General features: G+C 48.1%; 1 protein-coding gene across 4 annotated transcripts in view; it reads left to right on the top strand.

Annotated features, from left to right (window-relative positions):
• Positions 1-10930: 10930 nt before the first annotated feature.
• Positions 10931-25816, top strand: part of NAT8L (N-acetyltransferase 8 like) — a 50986-nt gene continuing 36100 nt past the window's right edge. For 3 of the 4 annotated variants that reach the window (XR_014511384.1, XR_014511385.1, XM_083440943.1), the window contains exon 1: positions 10931-11814. Coding sequence is in view for 2 of the 4 variants with exons in the window: in XM_083440943.1 (XP_083297069.1) it covers positions 11451-11814 (364 nt within the window). In the remaining 2 variants the exon portion in view is untranslated. The remainder of the gene's footprint in view (positions 11815-25816) is intronic. The other variant, XM_083440942.1, reaches the window with a different exon arrangement.

Raw genomic sequence — 25816 nt, 5'->3', positions numbered from 1 at the left:
TTTCAATATCTTATCTTTCATTCACTTATTTCACCGACCTCCTCACACCTCCCTTTTTGTATTCCACTTCTGTCAAATGTTTCAGCAATTCCTTTCCATCTTCCTCTGTTATCTGTCCTATAATTATCCTAACGCATTCTAACCTTATTTTACCTTTAAAATTCCATTAATCTATTTATACTTAAATCCTTATAACATTTCTACTAAAGCCATATAACTCCAAGAATCTTTTAACATTCATTAATTTTGCAATATTTCTGTAAATAATCTTTAAACTTTTTCCAGTCTTCTTCCACCGACTCTTCTCCCTGGTCTCGGACTCCTCCATGTCTTTGGATCTTATTTCTCCTAGGAAATTCATGCCCCCCTGTTGGTATTCCAGTTGCCTCTTAGGGGTATCCTCTCGCAGTCTGAAAGCCTGGGGGTCTGGGGAATGAGATAGCTCAGCAAAAGTTCAAAAGAAGTCGTGTGGAGAGTTAAAAAACAACCACCACGGTCCAAAGCATTGCATATGCTGACACAGGCAGCCCGTGAAAGGTTAAACTTCTCCCAAATGCTGAGTGGAAACAAATGGAATGGCAGATGACATTTTTCATTCAAGCCAGTTGACATTCTTCTAGCAATCTCTGTCTTAAATAAAAAGCCAATGCAGGCATATCCCTTTCCCGACAAGGTATCAAGTATCGCTTGCATTCCAAGGCGTGGTGAAAAGTGCGGCATCGCCCAGCACCACAACTTTGCGCGCTGCCCGTCAAAGCTTCTCAACACTTCTAACAATGCACTCGCTGTTCTACACCCAAATTCTAGTGGAATATAAGCCTGGCTTCTGCGAGAGTCCGAAGTCCCTATAATTATGTGATCTGCTGTCCATTTAACTGAAGTGAGTTAATGAGTGAAGAACAATTTGCCCTGGCTGGGATGTAATTCACATTTTGTTGCCTCCCCCCCTCCCCCTAAAAACAACGACATGTGTAATCACGAATGATGATGGAAAATGTGAATACAGTGGTGCCTCGCAAGACGAAATTAATTCGTTCTGCGAGTTTTTTCGTCTTGTGAATTTTTCGTCTTGCGAAGCATGGTTTCCCATAGGAAATGCATTGACGGTTTCCCATAGGAATGCATTGACGGTTTCAAGAAAAAGGCGCAAGATGTTTTCATCTTGCGAAGCAAGCCCATAGGGAAATTAGTCTTGCGAAGCAACTCAAAAAACTATTTCGTCTTGCGAGTTTTTCGTCTTGCGAGGCATTCGTCTCGCAAGGTACCACTGTATTTGTATCTTCTTTTTTTCAATTTTTTTATTGGTTTTCACAATATTATAAACAAACAAACAAACAAACACATAAGACAAATAAACATAAATCATAGCCTTATTGAAAATTACACTTATTAACTTTGTTAAGTGACTTCCTTGCTTCCCCTTGGTTGAATTTCATTGCGTATCCTTTTAACGGTTTTCCAAATCACAATTCTTATAAAATTTAACTTAAACATTAACTTCCTTAAAAAAAATATGAATATTTGTAAGCAAGAAAGGCTGAATCATAGAATCATAGAGTTAGAAGGGACCCTGAGGATCATCTAGTCCAACCCCCTGCAAGGCAGGAATATGCAGCTGTCCCAGACAGGGATCGAACCTCCAACCTTGGCATTATCAGCACCATGCTCTAACTAATTGAGCTATCCAGGCACAGAGTTGGGTGATGAGCAACTCTGGAAAGCAGCTTCATAAAATCAGAGTTGTAGAGTTGGAAGGGGGCCTGAGGGTCATCTAGTCCAACCCCCTAGAATGCAAGCATCCATGACCTCTGCTTAAAAAGCTCCAAGGAAGGGAAGTCCACAACCCCCCAAGGGAGTCTCTTCCACTGTCAAACAGCTCTGTCAGAAAACTCTTCCTGATATTTAGCCAGATCTCCTTTCTTGCAACTTGAAGCCATTGGTTGGAGTCCTACCCCCCCCCATCTTCTACGTGACAGCCGTTCAGATATTTGAAGATGGATATCATATCTCCTCTCAGTCTCCTCTTCTCAAGGCTAAACATACCCAGCTCCTTCAACCGTTCCTCATCAGGCTTGGTTTCCAGACCCTTGATCATCTTGGTTGCCTTCCTCTGCACACGTTCCGATTTGTCAACATCCTTCTTAAATTGTGGGGCCCAGAACGGGACTGAAGTTGGGGAATCTGCTGGTTTCGTACCCCAAAGATCCCTTCTAGGCCGCGAGGCAAGGTGAGGCAGTTGCCTCAAGGTGGTCTGCTTGAGAAAGCTGGGAGGGGCAGCACATTCAACCTGTGTGGAGGGCACCCAGAGCTTTATGGCTGTTGCCTCTTCCTCCATCGCCACCATTCGCTGTCCCTCTGCTGCTTTCCCTTTCCTCCCCCTCCCTATTTTCTTTCCCAGTTCATCCCTTTGTTTCCCCATAGCATTTATCCTCCCCATTTTGCAGCATCTTCCTTTCCATAGCCCTATGAAACCACTAACCCACAGACTCCCGCTCAAGAACTGTGCTACATGTGCAGTTGTCCCTGACAAGCAAGCTCACAGCTTGGCAAGAGAGCAGCGTCCGTCGCCATGGTGCAAAGGCGAGAGAGAGGTCAGTTGGTGGAATGGAAAGGGGGGGGCAAGGAAGGGAGGTGAGATGAGCACCCTATCACCACCACAGTTCCCTCTCTCCACCCACAGACACATTACAGTCAGTAAAAATGCGGCAGCTAGACTGGTGACTGGGAGCAGCCGCCAAGAGCACATAACACCGGTCTTGAAAGACCTACATTGGCTCCCAGTACATTTCCGAGCACAATTCAAAGTGTTGGTGCTGACCTTTAAAGCCCTAAATGGCCTCGGCCCAGTATACCTGAAGGAGCGTCTCCACCCCCATTGTTTTGCCCGGACGCTGAGGACTAGCGCCGAGGGCCTTCTGGCGGTTCCCTCACTGTGAGAAGCAAAGCTACAGGGAACCAGGCAGAGGGGCTTCTCGGTAGTGGCAACTGCCCTGTGGAACACCCTCCCACCAGATGTCAAAGAGAAGAACAACTATACCAGACTTTTAGAAGACATCTGAAGGCAGCCTTGTTTAGGGAAGTTTTTAACGTGTGACATCTTAGTGTATTTTTGGTCTTTGTGGAAGCCGCCCAGAGTGGCTGGGGAAACCCAGCCAGATGGGCGGGGTACAAATAATAAATTATTATTATATTATTATTATAAAAAAAACAAAAAAAAAACCCACCTCAAGGAGGGTGCAAAGCAGGATGGTCTAAACCCCAACAGAGAGGTTTGGAGGGCTGCATTTGTTACCTATCCAGCCCCCTTAACAAAGTACAATTCCCGGGGGGGGGGGGGGACACCGTTTTCTGGTTCGCCTCAGGCAGCAAAATGTCTTCAGCTGCCCTGTTCAGTGCCTTTTGCACTTTTGCCACAAAACATAGTTTGGCTCTTTTAGGGAAGGGAAATATCGAAATCACGCCACCAGTTGCATGCATGCGTAGGAGAGTGAAGAGTAAGATCATTGAGAGGCCGGAATTATGTTTCGTTGAGATTCAGTTAGAGGAAGTGACATAAGAGATAGCTGAGAGAAAATTAGAGACTTTAGTTGAGTGCAATTGTGAAACATAGTCTGGCCCCCACAAGGTCTGAGGGACAGTGGACCAGCCCCCTGCTGAAAAAGTTTGCTGACCCCTGCCCTAAGGGGAGTGAAAGGTGGGATATCAAGTCCAAACTCCTCCTCCTCCTCCTCCTCCTTCTATCCCGCTTCCAGAAGAAACTCTTGCCTCAAATCAGGACAAACTTTTAAGGTCTGCAGGGCTTGTGTTCTCTGTGGGCACTGCTCTGGGTCTGCCATGGGCTCCTTAAAGGGAACCTCAGTCTTAATTTCACAGCAGATGTCCCAAACCAAAGACCACCAAGGAATAATTAAAGAGTGATATTTGCCCTTCCATCAAAGAGCAGTCCAATCTACACCAGACCAGCCACCAGGCTAGTGTGTGCGCAACCTTCCCTCCACCTCAGGAAGTGATAAGAGGACTGCACCCATGGTTATCTCACAAAGCTGCATGAGATCTTCAAGACATCTCATTTCCTGTTTGCAGACTTCTTTGCAACAGTAAAAACTGGGACACACACCACCTTTGGCTTGGAAGGAATACACTCCCAGAACAACAACTCAACAACACATTTGATGTCATTGAAATTGATATCAATAAATCAAGGCCACTTTCAAGGGCTCCATTATATCCTAGTGATAATTATACAAGCAGAATTAAGTAGTAAAACTTTTCCAGGGTAGCACTAATGATCAGGGTGGGCTATGGTTATAACTAGAATAGTTTGAAAGGAAGATGAAATAAATGTTTCCATTGATTTGCATAAACTATGCAAATTAAGTAATCTGCAGAACGATGATTATACTGTTTTATAAGCATCAGACGAGGGAAAATGACTGACATGCAATTAAAGGCAAAAAAAACTTTGGATGCTGATATTTTGAATTTTTGATAAATTTCAACCTGCAAGCACAAGGCTCTGTTTACTTAAAAAGTAAACTGGATGAATTCAAAGGCTATATGGGGCTGAAGTCTTAGCAGAATCAGTCTTTAAAAACTTACAACACAGAGGCCTGTGGCAACTTAAAAACTAACTAATTTACTGCAGCGTAAACGGGTGGCACTGTGGGTTAAACCACAGAGCCTAGGACTTGCCAATCAGAAGGTCAGCAGTTCGAATCCCCACAATGGGGTGAGCTCCCGTTGCTCGGTCCCAGCTCCTGCCAACCTAGCAGTTCGAAAGCACATCAAAGTGCAAGTAGATAAATAGGTACCTCTCTGGTGGGAAGGTAAATGGCGTTTCTGTGCGCTGCTCTGGTTCTCCAGAAGCGGCTTAGTCATGCTGGCCACATGACCCGGAAGCTGTCTGCGGACAAATGCCGGCTCCCTCGGCCAATAAAGCGAGATGAGCGCCGCAACCCCAGAGTCAGTCACGACTGGACCTAATGGTCAGGGGTCCTTTTACCTTTACCTTTAAACGTTTGCAACGATATATTTGTTAGTCTTTCAGGTAACACAATACTTTATTGCTTTTGCAGCAACAGACTAATGTGACCATTTCTCACACTGGTAACTACAGAACTTGCAATACTGTTTTGAAAAACCATACTGTTGGAAAATCCTGGTAGCATGATCCTAATTTGTTCCTAATCAAAGGGGTTGGAAACAGTCCCAGATTTCAGCCAAAATAACTCTTATGTATTACATTTATCTTCCAAAGTGGTGTACGCGGTTCCCCTCCTCCCCATTTCATCCTCACAACACATTGTTTGGCTAAGAGATGGTCACCCAGGGAGCTTCATGGCTGAGTGGAGATTCGAACCCTGGGCTCCCAGGTCATAGCCCAACACTCTTAACCATTAGGCCACACTGGACTTGGATTTCAGGTGATCTGTGTTAAAAAAATGTTAACGGAAAAATCTGAGGGCTCCCTTGGACAAAAAATAAAAACACCAACCAGGATAATTTGGAGCAAAACAGCAGCCTGTAGGCTTGGCCTTTACTGATCTGTTGCAACAGGGTGCTCCCCTTACCCGCAGGAGAGAGGAGGGACCCAGAAAAATGGTGTGCAAGGCCTTATAAAGACTTTTGAAATTGCCACCCTGTAGATCAAGACCACCCCCAGAAACAGCATACAGTACATACATCACAGAAGGGGTGTAACCTAAGACCACCCCTCAGATACATCACACCTACATCACAGAAAAGGTGGTCTAAAACAGAAATTTGAATATTGTTTTTCTCCTGTCTGGCAGGTTACTTGATTGGATTGCCTGGGGAGCCTGGCCATTCTTTGTAGTGATAAATACTTAGTTCCTGGGCCAGGTCACAGGCTCACACCCTATTCAAACACCTACATACCCTTAAGACAGGATTCGTGAAGGAAAAGACAATGGGGAGGCTTTTCCAGTTTGACCTTGCAGAGAAAACATTTGCTCAGTTTAGGAATCAAAATGGTTCCAGGTTGGCCTTCCTGTGCTGATCTATGTATGTGCTTGGTTGGTACACTTATGAACATTACCATACATCTAAGACCATAAAATTCCTATCACAAAATAAACAGCGAAGAGCTTCTTGCATTTAAATAATAATAATCAAGAACTACACCTATTTGTGTCAAGTTTCAGCACCTGCCTCACAGTCGTGCAGTCAGTCACCATATTTTATTTCTTCTTCTTCTTTTTTAAAAAGGTTGAGCAGTTAGAACAGCTGCATGCAAGGCAGGGCCCTTAGGGAATGGTTCTGAATGGCTTTCATTTTTTAAAGAAGTCAAATAAATAGGGATTCATTAGGAATTGCTACTGATCCAATTGTTACCGTATTAGCTGAGAGGGCAGATTTATCAAGGGGTGCCCGCCTGAATAAAATATTGGGGGAGGGGGTATATGTGTGCGATGTGATCCATGAGGAGCAGTCAAGTACAACATTCCTTGTAATGCTAGAGAAGACATGCAAGGGAATGTGTGGTCCAGTCAGTCAAAACTTCCTGTTCCTCCTGGCTGGAGCATCCTTCCTTTTGCATGTGATAGAAGGTGGGTGTGATTTTACCTGTCCAGGTAACAAAAGGATGAGGCACGCAGCACCCTCTCTTTTTGGACTTCCTTCTACATTTGACCAGCTTTTTAGCTAGGAATGCTCTGCTTGCTTTTCAGCTAGCAGAAGCACTGGGATTATTCCTCCATATGGGGTAGACCCACATGTACATATTTGTAACTAAGTCTGCCTTCAGGAATCCAACTGTGAACTGATGTGAGTAACCTTCTTTTATTAACTCTGAATAAGAATGTGGTGTCTTTATTCAAGGGATTCAGGAATCCAACTGTGAACTGATGTGAGTAAACCTCTTTTATTAACTCTGAATAAGAATGTGGTGTCTTTATTCAAGGGATTCAGGAATCCAACTGTGAACTGATGTGAGTAAACCTCTTTTATTAACTCTGAATAAGAATGTGGTGTCTTTATTCAAGGGATTCAGGAATCCAACTGTGAACTGATGTGAGTAAACCTCTCTTATTAACTCTGAATAAGAATGTGGTGTCTTTATTCAAGGGATTCAAGGGAACTTACCAGGAACTCACAATTCAATCTGAGACAGATTGAACTGTATAATAGTGAGAGGCTCACACGAGCCTGCAACCGGCTATCCACCGTGTAAAGGGGAATGCACTCTTGTCTGCTAAGTAAAGGAACTTGCTGGCACAAGTTAGGAAGGATATTAATAAACAATATATCCTCTCCTGCCACCCTGAACATCCCCACAGGGGGCAGATAAGCCCCACCCTGCATAATCGATCACAAGAAGCGGTGTACTCACATCATTGGCCCATCAACTTTGGGGAGGCCTGGCCCCCTCAAATAATTGACTGGAGGTGGGGGGCTGAAGGGACCTTGGCCTCCTAGGACAGGCATAGGCAAACTCGGCCCGGAACACACTTTGTACTAAAAAAACCTTCAAAGCTTGCTTGCAAGCAGACGCGCAGTGGATGTCGCCAAGAGTTAAGAGGAAGCTGTCATCCTTACTCTTTCACATCTAAAACATGGTTGTCCAGGTCTAATGGGGCAGCACAAGCATTAGCAAAGGAGAAGCTTAAGAGAAATAAAGAGAGGTGAGTACCGTAGTTGTACAGTGGTATCTTGGGTTAAGAACTTAATTCATTCTCGAGGTCCATTCTTAACCTGAAACTGTTCTTAACCTGAAGCACCACTTTAGCTAATGGGGCCTCCCACTGCCACCGTGCGATTTCTGTTTTCATCCTGAAGCAAAGTTCTTAACACAAGGTACTATTTCTGTGTTAGCGGAGTCTGTAACCTGAAGCGTCTGTAACCCGAGGTACCACTGTAATCACTAGCCCTTTTTGTTGTTGTTTAGTCGTTTAGTTGTGTCCGACTCTTCATGACCCCATGGACCAGAGCACGCCAGGCACTCCCGTCTTCCCCTGCCTCACGCAGTTAGGTCAAACTCATGCTGGTAGCTTCGAGAACACTATGCAACCATCTCATGGTTAAAGTATAGTTAAAGCCATGGTTTTCCCAGTAGTGATGTATGGAAGTGAGAGCTGGACCATAAAGAAGGCTGATCGCCGAAGAATTGATGCTTTTGAATTCTGGTGCTGGAGGAGACTCTTGAGAGTCCCATGGACTGCAAGATCAAACGCATCCATTCTTAAGGAAATCAGCCCTGAGTGCTCACTGGAAGGACAGATCGTGAAGCTGAGGCTCCAATACTTTGAGAAGAGGAGACTCCCTGGAAAAGACCCTGATGTTGGGAAAGATGGAGGGCACAAGGAGAAGGGGACGGCAGAGGACGAGATAGTTGGACAGTGTTCTCGAAGTTACCAGCATGAGTTTGATCAAACTGCGGGAGGCAGTGGAAGACAGGGGTGCCTGGCATAATCTGGTCCAGGGGGTCACGAAGAGTCGGACACGACTAAACAACAAGCATCTTGGCAGCGCCCCCGCCCCCCCCGCCAAGGCGCATGCTCCCCGCCCGGGAGGAGGCGGCTTTCTGCCGCTCCTCCGCAAAGAAGCAGGCTCGGCCGGCAGGGCGCGGGCGGGGAAGAGCGGGCGCGGCGCCCTCCCCACTCCACGCCCTCTCCCGCTGCAGCGCCGCATCCTCTCTAGGCAGGCGGCGGGGCTCGGGAACCCCACCAAAGCTGCGCACGCGCCTTTGCCTGTCAGCTGCAGGAGGAGCTGCGATGGGGGGAGACTCTCCATACCTGCAGCAGAAATAAAAGCCGGTTCAAGCAGGCGGCAGGTTGGGCTTCCAGGGGGCTGGGCGTTTTTTCGGACGCGCTCATAGGAGCCAGCTCCTAGGGGGTCGAGGTCCCTTCGCCCCCCGCATAAAATATTTGAGGGGGCTGCTAGCCCCTTCCCCCCCAAGTCGATGGGCATCGCCATTCAAATGGAGCGTCTTGTGGTCGATAGCGCGGGGTGGGGCTTACCTTGCTCAGCCCCCCCCATATATTATTCAAGTTGGCACCCCTGCGTCACCTGGAGTGGTACAGTCCTGGGGAGGGGGGGCGACGCTTTGCCGCTGGATTTTGCGGCAGAAATAAAGTGGGCCACATACTAGAGGAGGGGGGAGGCAAGGAAGGCGCAGGCAAAGCGGCGGGGGAAAGGAGGCGGCCGGCGGAAGGAGGGGAGAAGAAAAAGACCCTCCCTCCCTTCCTCCTCCTCCGTGAATCCCGAAGGAGTCGCCCTTTCCTCGCTGGCGATTTTTGTCCCAAAGGACGCTGGAAGGAAAGTGACGGGGGGCGGCCCCGTGGCTCGGCGGCGCTGCCTGGGCTGTGGGGCATTTCGCCGAGCTGGAAAATGTCGCTGCCTGAGGGAAAGGAGGCGATTCCGCTCGGCCCCCCTCCATGCACTAAGAGCTGACCGGCCGTCGAGTGTTTTTCTGCAGGCGCGCTGGGGAGGCCGGCGGCCGGTCCGCGCAACTCCGCGTCGCCTCGCCCTCCCCGCGCCCTTTCCACCCCCAGTTCGCCCGCTCCTGGTCCCGCCACCCCACGGGAGCGGAGAAATGGGTTCCCGAGCGAGGGGGAAAGCGGGCGAGGAAGAGGAGCCTCTTTTTATCTCGCTCCGGGGAGCGAAAACACGGAAAGGGGAGCCGAAGCCCGCGCTTTGGAGAGCTCATTTCGGGCAGGCGGGCGAGGAGGGTCCGGGGTGCGTTTCCTTTGGAGACAAAGGGAGACGCGAGCTTCGCGTCGCCCCTGTGCCCGCAAAGGTCTCAGGCTCTCCAAAAATGGGTGACCCGGCGAGATTTCTGCTGGGGGGGGCGCTTGGTAACCTTTTTTAAAATAAAGAAAACAACCCGGCCCCCTCTTTCCGAAGCCCGCCTTCGCCACGCGCGGAGAGGGTCTCCTGGTCTGCCTCTCCCCCGGCTCTCCGCAGCCTTGTGCATCAGCGACGAGCCCCGGGGATTTTTGCGCACAAGCGCAGGAAAGCGTTAACAGACCCTTCTGAGCTACCGCAGTGGTGAATGACTCATCCAATCACCGCGGAGCAGGAGGAGAGCAGCTGGGATCGGAGTCTACGCGGAAGAGAATAGGCGATGTCACTTTCACTCGTGGGAACCCCACGGGGGTGAGGGGTGGGATTCATCATCCCTCAAGAGGGGCGCGGATCCTAAAGGAACCCTTCAGACGAGGATCTCGCGTCTTCTGAAAGGCCGCCATCCCGTACGCCCGCTCACCTTTTAGATGGATTAACTTAACCAAGCGGACGCGCGAAGGGATCCGGGCTAGTCAAGGGCGCGCGCGCGGGGAGGGATTTGCTGCATGTGGAGTCTGGAGCAGGGGCAGCTCCAGATGTTGCTAGCGTTGACACCAAACCCTACATGCATTAAGCAAAATAGAAACATCGCCACCCTCCCTCCCCCCAATGTCTCAACAAATGAAACTGATTTGTAAAAAATGTTACACGGAAAAAATACGAGAGACATTACGCATACTTCTGTAAAAGAAGAAAATCTTTAATAATAATAATAATAATAATAACGTAGTCCCACCACATCTGCAGAGCACCACTATCCGCTCTGAGCTACCACAAATCTTCTATATCCCCACGGCAGAAAAATAATTCAAAGCAAAAAAATTGCAAAAAAAAGGCTGCGGATCTGATTTATATCTGAAGCGTGCATTCGAATAAATTGTCTCCCCCTCGTTCACAGAAACCAAAAGTCGCGCATGCATATATATGTATATGTATATATGCATGTCCTCGCGCTGAATTGAAGAATGCAGTTCGTTTGCAGCATTCTGTTCCTAGATTCCCTTCTCCCTTGCTCGAGTGTCGTTTTAAGTGGAAACACGGCAAGCTGCTGCTGGAAGTTGCAGCCCCCTCGACCCGCCCCCGAGCCTTCCCACCTTCTCCCCCCCACCCCAACCCCACCCGGGCAAGCGAAGTCAGTCGCCTTCTTCTCCCCCAGCGAGGCGCCACATCGAACAGTTTGGCACAGGATTTCTGTAAGGCTCAGCAGGAAACTCGGAGCGCTGAAAGGTGACATCAAAGCGGGCGGGCGGGGGGGGGGCGCAACGAAGCCTGTAGTAATTTGCCACCAAGAGCACCGGGAGAGGAGGCGTTTCCCCCGGCCCGCCACGCCCCCGGCCCCCCCCAGCCAGCGAACGAGCCAACCAATGGGGAAAGGGCGCTAGGACCCGGGGGGGGGGGAAAGACCCCCTTGCAAGCGGCAATCGGCTCTGCTGCATTATAAATACTTCTCCAAAATGCGGCGGAGCTCCTTTCTCCCTTCGCCACCGCCGCCTCCGCACCATTAAAAAAAGCTGCGATCGTAGAGCAGCCTCTTGGCAGGCAAGCTTCTCCCCCCCTTTTTTTTCTCCCCCCCTTTTCCTTTTCTCCCCCCCACCCCATCCGACATCTCCTAAGCCCCCCTTTCCCCCCCTCCTCGGCCGGTTTGCATGCATTGTCTGTCTCCCAAAATGGTTTGTGAGACTAAGATAGTGGCGGAAGATCATGACTCGATTTCAGGAGCCAAAAAGGAGAGCTTGCTCGTCTCCTCGTCCGCTCAGATGTGGCCTTCCTCTCGGGCCGGATCCGGATCGCCCGCCGCGGGGCCGCTGCAGCCGCAGCCTCCTCCGCCGAGCCCCGCGCCCGACGGCGAGGACCAGAAAAAGGGCGTCTGCATCAGGGAGTTTCACCCTTCCGAGCAGGAAGCGGCGCGCCGCATCTTCTACGAGGGCATCATGGAAAGGATCCCCAACACCGCCTTCCGAGGGCTCAAACATCAGCCCTGGACGCAGATGGTCTACGGGACAATGGCCGGTAAGCGCGATCGCGGTTGCGGACACGGGGGGTGGGAAAGAACCGGAAGCGATCGCCTTAACCCCCTTAACACGCATCTCCCGGAGCACAGCAGGGAGGATCGGCGGAGCCTGGATGCGCCTTCGCGGTACCGGCAGGAGGCGGCGGATGCTCCGTTCGCCGCAGCACCGACGGCGCGCCCGGCTGCAGCTCCCTCGCCGAGCCGGAGCGCGCAGCAGAAGCGCGCGCGGGGGGAAGGGGGCCCTCTGCGGGCCGGGGATGGGGCGCCTTTCCGGGCCAAGCCAAGCCGGCCTGATCGCCTCCAGATCGGGGGCTAGACTCCCCCAGCGCCGAGCACGTTCCTACTTGCGGGTGGGAGAAAAGAGAGCATCACCTCCGCAAGGTCCCTCCTGCGGAAGATGCGCGCCTTCCTCTTTACGCCAGTGATTTGGAGTCATTCCGCAGCAATGGCGGGGCAGGGAAACTTGGGCGAAGGGACCTTTGCGCGAGTTTCCTGCGGCTCGGCGCAGAACTCGGGTTTCGCAAGTCCTTGCACCTTGAGACCTCGCGGGGCAGCGTTCACACGTGACGCGCGCCAGGCGAGCGTTGCCACTTTCCTACCGCCGGAAAGCCCAGCGAGCCTGGCCTCGCTGCGCTTGGGGGGGGGGAGGGGGCAGCATGTCTGAAGAGCAGAGCAGCTGCCGGGCAGAAGAAGCCGCCTTGTGTCTACTAGTCTCGCATTTCCCAGGGACGTGGCCGGAGGCTGCAGACAGGGTCAGCCAAGCGGGGACTGTCGCAGGTTTCGCTTCGCGGAGGTGCAAAGTTGGCAAGCGGCCTCCGGGGGGAGAAGCTCCTGCAGGCAAGAGCATGCAAGCACTGCGGCCCCGAGTTAGCTTTTGCAATCGGAGCCAAATCCATGCACATTCCATTCTGGCAGGTGTGCTCAAACCGCTACATACTCTGTGCAGCACACGCGTCTTGTGGCAGAGAGGGGAGCTCTTTGGCTGTGCATGCCTCCTTTACATGTGCTCTGTGCATGCCTCATATGGCAGGCGCCTCCCCCAGCTGGTGCAAGAGCTCAGAGAGAGGTGCTTTTTCAGCACAGACCTGAGAGGACACGCTACCAGCTCCACCAGGATGCCTGGACCAGGATATCTTGCCTGACTAACTAGCCCTTATAAATGTCCATAGTGATCACTCAAAGTGTTATATGAGGACCTTGTAAAGGCCAAATGCTTGCTAGTTAAACAGATCAACCGTGCCCTGTTAAAGCTCATGCACACAAACTGCAGCAAGCACTAATTATCGTTGACTATTCCAGACAGTTCATCCCCCCCCCCCCACGCCACCTGATTATGAGCAGCAAATGAGCTTGGGTTGCTCATTTCCTTAGAAAATCCAGCCTTGCACATTATAATTTGCAGGAAAGATCTTGAGAAATGGGACCTTCATGGTCCCATCATTCTGTATGGGCTTTGGTGCAGTCCCCCCCCCCAGCTGTCAATTAGTGTCCAGAACTTACTGGTTGCATTTTCAGTCTTTATTTTTGCCTCCGTTCTACCAGCAATCTTGCCTGCTTTTAATTTTAATAGACTTATTTTTTTGAAAGGAAAACTGAAGTTGGCAGAAAAGGTTTTCTCTGAGGTAGGAAGGGAGAAAACATTTGACAACACTGTTGTGAGGGGGAATTTCAGAACGGATCGACCTCGGCTCCGGTGCGTTTGATTCTGGGGGTGCAAAGACTTCAGATGCCTCTGATGACTGGGAAAGGATAAGTTTATTTGCATCCACCCTGAAACAAGTAAAAATGCCTCTATCTCTGAATTACTCCCCAGCGTGTCAGTTCAGTTGTGGGTCAGGAACATTGATTTCCTCTCATCTCTCCATAAAGAATAAAAAGGTAAAGATACCCCTGCCCATACGGGCCAGTCGTGTCCGACTCTAGGGTTGTGCGCCCATCTCACTTAAGAGGCCGGGGGCCAGCGCTGTCCGGAGACACTTGTGGGTCACATGGCCAGCGTGACAAAGCTGCATCTGGCGAGCCAGCGCAGCACACGGAAACGCCGTTTACCTTCCCGCCAGTAAGCGGTCCCTATTTATCTACTTGCACCCGAAGGTGCTTTCGAACTGCTAGGTTGGCAGGCGCTGGGACCGAGCAACGGGAGCGCACCCTGCCGCGGGGATTCGAACCGCCGACCTTTCGATCGGCAAGTCCTAGGCACTGAGGCTTTTACCCACAGCGCCACCCGTGTCCCTTCTCCATAAAGAATAGTGATAGTCTAATATTTTCATCCTGTCTGAAAAAATAAGAGGGAGCCTAGCGGATTTCACTTGGGAGAGAATAAATACGACTGCATTTTTCTCCCCCACTTGCCTTAATTTCATGAGTTCATATGGGAGTTTCTGGGGACGACAACACCACATTTTATATCAAACCCCCCCCCCCCCCCCGTATGAACCAACCGGGCCTCTGTGAGGCCATTTAAGGCTTTAAAGGTCAGCACCTGCACTCTAAATCAACGAAACAGATAGACAACCAGCTCCAGTTACGCCCCTGCTGCTTCAGGAGTAGTGCAGTCCCGTTCAGAATAGGTTAAAAATCTTCGCACAAATTTCCAATAGTGCCTCCATCTTATATGGTTCAAGTTCTGTTTGCTTATCTCGCTCATTCCTGAATTAATTGAGTGTCGCTTCTGTTGCTTCTACACAATAGAATATTTTTTTTAAAAAAACAACCTGAGAGGTGCCGCAAACGTATGGCTCTTCAGCCCAAACTTTCGGATAACTTCTCCCACTGTTTCCATGTAGATGTTGAAAAGCAAGGGAGACGAGATGGAACCTTGTGGCAACCTGGAAGCCAATGGAACATCAAGTCTCCCAGCACACCTTCTGGGATCAGCCTCGCAGGTACAAGTGGAACCACTGCCAAACAGTGCCTCCTAATCTCATTAGGATTGCAAGGCATCCTAGAAGGATATCGTACAGATAGTCAGTAGTCACGAAAGGCACTGAACGCTCCAGGAAAATCCGACAGAGTCACATTTTTCTCCCCACCCCATTCTCCCAAGTGATTGTCTAAAAAAGTACCCTGACTAATTGAGCAACAATTAATTTCAAGTATTTTATTTAATGCAAGTATCTGCAAAAGTTCACTTTTGAGGAATTTCCCCCTTTCCTGCAGAGGAGAATATGCTTCTTCCAAAATAATGGCTGCTACAATGACAGACTGTTTTTGCTTCGGAACAATTCGCTTTTATTCAAGTGTCAAATTAGTCGAGTATTTAATCAGCTGAGATTTTGTTTGACTGAATGACGGATGTACTCGATTTCTTTCCAACCTCAGTTTAATATACTGTTTTAGTGTGGCAATCCTGTTACAGTGGTAGCTCGGGTTACATATGCTTCAGGTTACATACAATTCAGGTTACAGACTGCACTAACCCAGAAATAGTGCTTCAGGTTAAGAACTTTGCTTCAGGATAAGAACAGAAATCGGGCTCCGGCGGCGCGGCGGCAGCAGGAGGCCCCATTAGCTAAAGTGGTGCTTCAGGTTAAGAACGGTTTCAGGTTAAAAACAGACCTCCGGAACGAATTAAGTACTTAACCTGAGGTACCACTGTACATGGAAGTAAGCCACTCTGAGTAAAACACCATTTGGACTTACTTCCAAGTAAATGTAAACAGGATTGTCCCAGAATGAACATGAAATGCATTGTGCACTTAGCGATAAAATCATAATGTGTGAGGTTTTTTTGTTTTTAAAAGTATACTGTGTTTTATTCAAGCAATGATTACAAATATGCCCAGTATTAGAGATGAAGCTGCACGTACTCAAATAGGTAAAGGTAAAGGGACCCCTGACCATTAGGTCCAGTCGTGACCGACTCTGGGGTTGCAGCGCTCATCTTGATTTATTGGCCGAGGGAGCCGGCGCGCAGCTTCCGGGTCATGTGGCCAGCATGACTAAGCCGCTTCTGGCGAACCAAAGCAGCGCACGGAAACGCCGTTTACCTTCCCGCCGGAGCAGTACCTATTTATCTACTTGCACTTTGACGTGCTTTCGAACTGCTAGGTTGGCAGGAGCAGGGACTGAACAACAGGAGCTCACCCCGTCGTGGGGATTCGAACTGCCGACCTTCTGATCGGCAAGCCCAAGAGGCTCAGTGGTTTAGACCACAGTGCCACCCTCGTCCACCCAAATAGATAATTGGGGCTAAACTGTGCACAGAACTAATTGTAGGCCGGAATCGAAAGAGTTAAATTTATACGATAGTGCTGAGGTTGCTCCTAAGGGCCTAACTATACTTGACACTAATTTCATTGCTTGCAGTCAGTTTTTCTTTATTTAATTACAAGCATAGCCTCCCACCCCTTTCCCCATTTGATAGGCTTAGGGAAATGTTGATTAGGGAAAGGGCACCACCGTTCAAGAAGGACACTGACAAACTGGAACGTGTCCAGAGGAGGGCAACCAAAATGGTCAAAGGACTGGAAACGATGCCTTATGAGGAACGGCTAAGGGAGCTGGGCATGTTTAGCCTGGAGAAGAGGAGGTTAAGGGGTGATATGATAGCCATGTTCAAATATATAAAAGGATGTCACATAGAGGAGGGAGAAAGGTTGTTTTCTGCTGCTCCAGAGAAGCGGACACGGAGCAATGGATCCAAACTACAAGAAAGAAGATTCCACCTAAACATTAGGAAGAACTTCCTGACAGTAAGAGCTGTTCGACAGTGGAATTTGCTGCCAAGGAGTGTGGTGGAGTCTCCTTCTTTGGAGGTCTTTAAGCAGAGGCTTGACAACCATATGTCAGGAGTGCTCTGATGGTGTTTCCTGCTTGGCAGGGGGTTGGACTCGATGGCCCTTGTGGTCTCTTCCAACTCTATGATTCTATGATTCTAGGTTCCCATTGGCCCCTAAGACTTGCTGCATGCAAGCAGGAGCCCTCTTCAAGATCCTGGCAAGGGAGAGGAGGATTCAGGTTTCCTTCCCTGTACACTACCAAGAGTAATCACGGGGGAGGAAGTCATAAATAACAGTGATATGTCATCATAATCAAGCAACATATAATTAGCATCTCTTGGAAGTTAAGACCTAAAGCCCCGTTGCTTTATATATCTTGGCTAGCTTTAGATGCAAAGGGATGTGTATGTGAGAGAGAGGCGGGTGGACAAATGTATGGAAAAGTGAGCTATTAATGGATACTAGGCGCAGGGGCTGCTTGCTCCCTCCCAAGTTGAGAGGCAGTGTGCCTTTGAATGTCAGTTGCCAGGGAACAAAGCAGAAAGTGCATTGCATTCACATCTTTCTTGTGGGCTTCATCTGGAGAATTGTACAGTAGTTACAAACAAACTGTAGTTTGAACTTGGTAGGCTTAATCCAACAAGGCTCATCTTTATATTCTTACGTAAGTTCTGCCTTTTAACAAGCAGATCTCTTCTCGTGTCTACTTTAGCCCTTGTCTTTTCTAGCTGGGAAAGCAGGTAAAGGTAAAGGTCCAGTCGTGGCCGACTCTGGGGTTGCGGCGCTCATCTCGCTTTATTGGCTGATGAAGCCTGCGAACAGCTTCCGGGTCATACGGCCAGCATGACTAAGCTGCTTTTGGTGAACCAGAGCAGCGCACGGAAACGCCGTTTACCTTCCCACCGGAGCGGTACCTATTTATCTACTTGCACTGGTGTGCTTTTGAACTGCTAGGTTGGCAGGAGCAGGGACCGAGCAACGGGAGCTCACCCCGTCATGGGGATTTGAACCGCCAACCTTCTGATCGGCAAGTCCTAGGCTCTGTGGTTTAACCCACAGCGCCACCCGTGTCGGGAAAGCAGGTATAAAATGAAAATTGAAAATAGGAACTATCAACACGGTGGTTAGCAAGCCATGGGCTGTGAAACGGTATGAAATTTGAGCCCTGGTCCGATACCATGCAGAGGCAGAGGAAAATTGTATTTTTAATCGCAGGAGTTGTCCAGAAAGCTAGACCAGGTTCATCAAGTCCACGGACCACTTTCCCTCCCCGCTGAGGCACGTGGGAACAAAATCTGCTTCTAGACGTGGTTTTGAATTTATTGCCAGCTACTGTGAGGTGTTTTAATTACTCCTTCCTCTTGGGTATCAATGCTCAGGGAGAGAGAGAAGAATCTTTGAAGTGACTGGTGGTGCCATTGCAGAAGGTTTGACTCTTGGGTTCTTGGTCTGTTCTTCCATGATGAATGCCTTCTGGCCGGAGACCAGTTGCCCTGGTCCTGAGGGAGGCATATGTTTGGCAGAAGTCTTGCAAACCTGATCAGGAAGGCTTTAAACATTATCCTGAAGTGAAGGGCGATGCAATAGGCAATGTAATACTAGAAGATAGCACAGCAACAGGTATAATAATAATAATGATTTATTATTTGTACCCCGCCGATCTGGCTGGGTTTCCCCAGCCACTCTGGGCGGCTTCCACAAACAGAAAAAATACACTAAGATGTCACACATTAAAAACTTCCCTGAACAGGGCCTCCTTAAGACATCTGATGGGAGGGCGTTCCACAGGGCGGGCGCCACTACCGAGAAGGCCCTCTGCCTGGTTCGCTGTAGCTTTGCTTCTCGCAGTGAGGGAACCGCCAGAAGGCCCTCAGCACTGGACCTCAGTGTCCGGGCAGAATGATGGGGGTGGAGATGCTCCTTCAGGGATATTGGGCCGAGGCCGTTTAGGGCTTTAAAGGTCAACACCTTGAACAACACTTTGAATTCTGCTCGGAAACGTACTGGTGAGTGACTGAAAACGGGAAAAGTGAGTTAGTGCATCTGGCTCTTAACCAGAAGGTGTGTTGCACGAAGTAAGGCTAGATGGCCTTCAGGTTTCCTTCAGCTCTACAGTTCTATGATTTCAGTATATAAGGGAAAACAACAAGGCGGAGGCTGGTGTGTAGAAGCCATGGTTTGCAGTGTCTGTGCGAAAGCACAGAATATGGGAGAGAAGCATATGTATACCCAGTATACCTGAAGGAGCGTCTCCACCCCCATCGTTCTGCCCGGACACTGAGGTCCAGAGCCGAGGGCCTTCTGGCGGTTCCCTCACTGTGAGAAGTGAAGCTACAGGGAACCAGGCAGAGGGCCTTCATGGTAGTGGTGCCTGCCCTGTGGAACGCCCTCCCATGATATGTCAAGGAAATAAACAACTACAGTGGTACCTCAGGTTACATACGCTTCAGGTTACAAACTCCGCTAACCCAGAAATAGTACCTCTGGTTAAGAACTTTGCTTCAGGATGAGAACAGAAATCGTGCTCCGGTGGTGCAGCAGCCCATTAGCTAAAGTAGTGCTTCATGTTAAGAACAGTTTCAGGTTAAGAACGTACCTCTGGAACGAATTAAGTACTTAACCCGAGGTACCACTGTACCTGACTTTTAGAAGACATCTGAAGGCAGCCCTGTTTAGGGAAGCTTTTAATGTTTGATGTTTTATCGAGTTTAATATTCTTTTGGGAGCCACTCAGAGTGACTGGGGAGACCCGGCCAGATGGCCAGGTATAAATGAATTATTATTATTATTATTATTATATATATTGGGTACTGATAGGATGAGATGGTGTCTTAACATTCGCATATATTCTGGGAGAATGTAATAGGTAGAGCATTCACAGGGAATATGAGGTCACTTGGGCAACAACAAGGATCAGAAAGAGGTTTTAAAGAGGTTTTTGACCAGGTAGGCAGATTGAGACAAAGGTCTCTCTTCATACAGATTGTTGTTGTTGCCAATTGTTATTACAACTACAACTGCTGTTATAAAAACCATTATATATTTAGAAAACTCGAATGGCAGCGAGAAGTTTAGATTAGTACCCTTCTCCCTAACACCTACTCTGCTGTGTGTGATGTTTTAGTGTGGTTTTATAATTTGTAGGAAGCCACCCAGTTAGATGGGTGGCATAATAATAATAATAATAATAATAATAATAATAAGGTTCTTTTATTTGGTGGAGACTTGTGGGCCGCCTAATGCACTCTTAAGTGGTACTTAGTAGAGACAGATAGTGGGACGCGGGTGGCGCTGTGGGTTAAACCACAGAGCCTAGGACTTGCCAATCAGAAGGTCGGTGGTTCGAATCCCCGCTACAGGGTGAGCTCCCGTTGCTCGGTCCCTGCTCCTGCCAACCTAGCAGTTCAAAAGCACGTCCAAGTGCAAGTAGATAAATAGGTACCACTCCAGCGGGAAGGTAAACGGCGTTTCCGTGCTCTGCTCTGGTTCGCCAGAAGAGGCTTAGTCATGCTGGCCACATGACCCGGAAGCTGTACGCCGGCTCCCTCGGCCAATAAAGCGAGATGAGCGCCGCAACCCCAGAGTCGGCCACGACTGGACCTAATGATCGGGGGTCCCTTTACCTTATAATTTGTTGGAAGCTGCCCAGTTAGATGGGTGGCAGAAGAAGAATAAGAAGAAGAAGGTTCTTTTATTTGGTGGAGACTTGTGGGCCCCCTAATGAACTCTGAAATGGTACTCAGTAGAGACAGTGAGGAGAGGAAGCCAAAATGATGCCAATTCACCTCAAAGACTTTCTGCAGGTGGTGGGTAGAAGAGGAGGTGGCAGAGGCAGGCAGCCATGCGCACCAACCCACCAAGTATCATTGTGATGTATCTTCAGGAACGGCTTGTCCTGTTGCGATAGATTTGTTTTATTTGGGGATGTGAAAAAAGGTTTCTGAAGGCCGGTGTCCCCAAAGCTTGCCGGTCTTGGCTGCGTAAAGCAGTCAGAAGAGGGTGAATATTGCATATGCTTGTTTCAGTGAAGTGGTGGTTAATGCCATTACTTCCTTGATCCCATCATACCAGAAACCTACGAGGCTATGTGCCATTGCTAGGTGGGCCATGAGTTGTAGCTACCCAGCTCCAGGCATTCCTGGATGAATCTGGTTGTCTAGATGCCAATCCAGCAATAGAATCGGAACCTGTTTTGAAGAAGGTTGCACTACCTATGAAAAAACAGGTTCCCAATGTTCTGTATCTGACTTTATTCCTGGATTCTCAGGTGGCAGCTGTGACCAGGAGTGTTTCTGCACAGTTTGACCAACTGTGCCCTTTTCTAGGGATGACAGACTTGGCCGCAGTCAGACAGCCTGGACCACTGTAACTTGGTCTCCTTTGTCAGAAACTGCTGCTAGGACAAAATGCTACCGCTGGACAATTGATTGGTGCTGGTTTTTTGGTGTGTGTGGCAGGTATTGCTGTTATCCTACCGCTTGCCTACTACTTTTGTGGTGGCAAGTATTGATGTGATCCCACCGCTGCCACCACTTTTGTGGCGATCACACAGGGTCCCCGGACATTCGACGGTCTATTGATCCCTGTGCCACCACTGTGATTGCTTTCCCGCTGCCACCAACCCATTTCTCTCAGGTACACACAGAGTCCAGACAGTTGTTAACATTAACAAATAATCAAGTTTATTTTTATAAGCATGAACAAGTTTAAGGTTTCAGTTAATTTTTCTTGGCAGTTTCTCAATCTTAGTTTCTTTACTGACCTATACGTTTCTAACAACTTCAAACTGATTATCCCAACTATCTATCTGACTCCACCTAACAGTTCCTCTCACTCTCTAACAACACAACTCGATCAACACACAGACTTATCCTCCCTCTTCCTTCTCCAACTCCCAACTCTTTTTTTTATTAAATAATATTTATTACTTTTTGAACAATTTAAACACTACAAAACAAAACAAAACAAAAAAAGAACAATACAATACAAAGACACTACATAACACTAACACATTAAACTAACAAAGCCAAACAAAAACAGTTTAAAACACTCAGTTTCAATCTCTTGTCTTTCATTCACTTATTTCACCGACCTCCTCGCACCTCCCTTTTTGTATTCCACTTCTATCAATTATTTCAGCAATTCCTTTCCATCTTCCTCTGTTTTCTGTCCTATAATTATCTTAACACATTCTAACCTTATTTTACCTATAATATTCTATTAATCTATTTATACTTAAATCCTTATAACATTTCTGCTAAAGCCATATAATTTCCACCATTCTTTTAACATTCATTAATTTTGCAGTATTTCTGTAAATAATCTTTAAACTTTTTCCAGTCTTCTTCCACCGACTCTTCTCCCTGGTCTCGGATTCTGCCAGTCATTTCCGCCAGTTCCATGTAGTCCATCAACTTCATTTGCCATTCTTCCCGGGTGGGTAGATCAAGACCAACTCCCAACTCTCAACTGACTTCCACACAACTCTAACTCCTCCCCTTGGGTTCCCACTGGCCAATCACTTCACACCCTTTCCTTATGACCCACCTAGGAGGCCTACGCCACAGTGTGCCTTTGACTTCTTTTTTGCATCAATTGCACTGGCTGTTGGTCTGTTTGCAAATGCAGTTCAAAATTGCCCCCCAAACTCCAAAGGAACCTTTAATGATGCTGCCCAGTCACTGGGGTCATTTGCAGAAGATGCCCAGGTGGAAAGGAACAGGGCCTTCTCAGTGGTGGCACCCAGCCTTTGGAACCCCCTTCCCCAGTATATCATACCCCCGCCATGGACATTCTGTAATATACTCAATATTATTTTATGTTAATACTGTAGGTTTTTTTGCCTGCTGATACCCTTTCAGTTGTTGTTCTGTGTGTGTTTGTTTTAAAACATGTTTGTTTATTTTCAAATATAGAAACACATGGGCACAAATGCAGATTAATACAGTAAAGCAGACATTAAGATAGAAGCCAAAAAAGAAAAAACCAAACATCTTTAATAGACAATTCCATGTGGCTGCATGATCCTGAAGCTAGGAGGGATACTTTCTCTCATATATATATATATATATATGTAGGGGTGTTGCTGTTTGCTGCTCCATCAGTTATTAATTATGACTCACGCTTTTATATTTTTACACTTTTTTTTTTAGCTGCTCTGGGTGGTTCAAATTCTAAATAAGAAAGGCTGCAATTTAAGTTCTTTTATTAACCAATAATTAGATTTTCAGAGGTGTTAGCTCTCCTTCCCAGTTTTACAGATGACATCAGACGGAGAGGGAAACATGTTGGAATAAATTAAATGATCAGGAAAGAACGGAAAGCTGAGCTGAAACGAACAAAATCAAATTAAACAGAGAAATAGAAACTTCTGTGTTGTGGCAAAGCAAAATAATTCAGTGCATGTGTATAGGATTGGGAGAGAGGACCCTAGCTAGCTTCACAATAGTAAATTTGAACAAGATCTCAGTTTTGCAGCTGATCACAAGCTGAACATGAGTCAGCAGTGTGATGCAGCTGGGGGGGGATGTTAATGCCATTTTAGGCTGTATTAATAGAACCAGGGTTTCCAAGACACATGAAGCAATAGTTCCACTTTATTCCTCACTAGTCAGACCTCATTTTAATTGCTGTGCCCAATTCTGGATGCTACACTCTAGGAAATGACCTTTGGATATCTAGAGAGCCAGAGATGTGCCTAAGGAGAGTGCAGAGAAGCTGAACGAATGACAGTGGTACCACTGTACTTGCATCTGTCCCAACCATGGAAGGATATAGGGCAGACCCCAGTGTTGGCACTAGATGCTGGTGATGAGAGCTCGATGTGATCGGCCTATTAGACAAAATAAAAACCGACAAATCACCAGGTCCGGATGACATACAGACATCCCTCAGATCAGCCCAAGAACTGGAAAGTAGCCATTGTCACACCAGTTTTCCAAAAGGAATCCAGGGGTGTGTGGAATCCTGGACATTACAGACCGATTAACTTAGCATCTGTCCTGGGATAACTGGTGGAAAGTATTGTTAAAGATAAAATAGCCACACACTTTGTTGAACCAGAGTCAATGTGGTTTCTGCAGAGCGTGTTCTCCTTCATGGTGGGGGCAAACAAGACATCCCTCTGTTGCTGGGTGGGTTAGTTTGGATGGCCACAAATCTTATTGTGCACCTCTTGGTCGTTAGGGAGAATTTGATGTTGCAATTTATGATGGAGAGGCCAAGGGGCTGTTTATTCCCTGTGCAGAGCGTTGAGCTGCCTCTTTCCGCTGCTTTAGGGCTGTTTGCGCTGACCTTGCTATGCCTGTCATGGGGTCTTCTGCTTTAGGGCAGGGGCCTGGTAGGAATTCTTACGATTTGGCTGATTGGCCGGCGCCATTTGGTTTTTGCCTACTGCGTAGCAAATTGTCACAACTTGTAAGGTTGTGGTTAGGCATTGGTTAAATTTGGTTGGTGGAGGGGGTATGGTTGGCTGTGCCTGCCCCTCCAATGCTGCTGACAAGCACATTCCGGTAAAGCAGTGTTTATCAACCTGTGGGTCCCCAGATGTTGTTGGACTACAACTCCCATCATTCCCAGCCAGCATGACCAGTGGTCAGGGATGATGGGAGTTGTAGTCCAACAACAATGGGGACCCACAAGTTGAGAACCGCTGCGTTAAAGGAATCCAGGAGCTTGCCATGCTCTTGTCCGAACCCCTGTCAATTACCGTATTTTTCGCTCTATAAGACGCACCAGACCATAAGACGCACCTAGTTTTTGGAGGAGGAAAACAAGAAAAAAATTTTTTTTGAATCTCAGAAGCCAGAACAACAAGAGGGATCGCTGCGCAGTGAAAGCAGCAATCCCTCTTGCTGTTCTGGCTTCTGGGATAGCTGTGCAGCCTGCATTCACTCCATAAGACGCACACACATTTCCCCTTACTTTTTAGGAGGGAAAAAGTGAGTCTTATAGAGCAAAAAATACGGTATATAGAGTTAGGAGTGAGCAGCGAGGTGGCCAAGTTTGCTGATGCTGTGAAATATTTCAGGGGCGTTAAAACCAAAAGAGGTTGCGAAGAATTCTAAAGGGACCTCTTCAAATGGAGGGAACGGGCGGCAAAACGGCGAATGCAACTCAGTGTAAACAAGTGTAAAAGCAGGCATGGTGGTCCCTAAAACCATTATTTCACATGTGCAGTCATGTGGGGTCTCAACTGACAGTGACTGGCCAGGAACGAGACCTTTGGGTTGTAGTGGATAGTTCCATGAATAAGTCAACTCAGCTGTGAAAATGGCAGTTTAGCAGTGATGGGCAACCCTTTTTCCATTGAAAACCTCAGGGTTGAGGGGGGTCACATTCTGGCACAAACAGAGCCATTGATGGGTGGATCTGGACATTAAAGTCCTTCCAGTAGCACCTTAAAAGGTAAAGGGACCCCTGACCATTAGGTCCAGTCGTGACCGACTCTGGGGTTGCGGCGCTCATCTCGCTTTATTGGCCGAGGGAGCCTACGTACAGCTTCCGGGTCATGTGGCCAGCATGACTAAGCCGCTTCTGGCGAATCAGAGCAGTGCACGGAAATGCCTTTTACCTTCCCGCCGGAGCGGTACCTATTGATCTACTTGCACCGGCGTGCTTTTGAACTGCTAGGTTGGCAGGAGCAGGGACCGAGCAACGGGAGCTCACCCTGTCACGGGGATTCGAACCGATGACCTTCTGATCGGCAAGTCCTAGGCTCTGTGGTTTAACCCACTAAGGTGCTTTTAGTAGCACCTTAGGGACCAACTAAGTTCGTTGTTGGTATGAGCTTTCCTGTGCAAGCACACTTCTTCAGATACCTCCGAAAGCTCATACCAGTAACAAACTTAGTTGTTACTGGTAAACCAACACGGCTACCTACCTGTAACTGGAGATTAAAATGTTCAGGACTGACTGATCTGCCATAAAGTCCACCCCGCTTCAGTTTCCCCCATAGCTCCCAGTTTGCTCTCAGACCCTTAGAGGGAAAGTCTTTGCCACACGCTATACAACCACATTAAAAAAATATATCCATGAATTTATTTTTATCCAGTTGTTTTGAAACTACATAGAAACGAGGGGTGGGGGGCTAGGTTAATCTAAAACAGAAGTGGAGGCTCCCGATTCCTCCTCACAGCCATTCTGGGGGTGGGGGGTGGGAGGAATGTTCAGTTAAAGTCTTGTTTTTATAACCATTGAACAGGCCTCTGTTTTGAGATGATGCATTTTAAAAAGTAATTGAAGCTATGTGAACAAAGCAGCACATTTTTTTTTAATGTTT

Source organism: Podarcis tiliguerta (genome assembly GCF_965153285.1).
Source record: "Podarcis tiliguerta genome assembly, chromosome: 5".
NCBI classification, from domain to species: Eukaryota; Metazoa; Chordata; class Lepidosauria; order Squamata; family Lacertidae; genus Podarcis; species Podarcis tiliguerta.
This window is presented reverse-complemented; position numbering and strand designations above follow the sequence as displayed.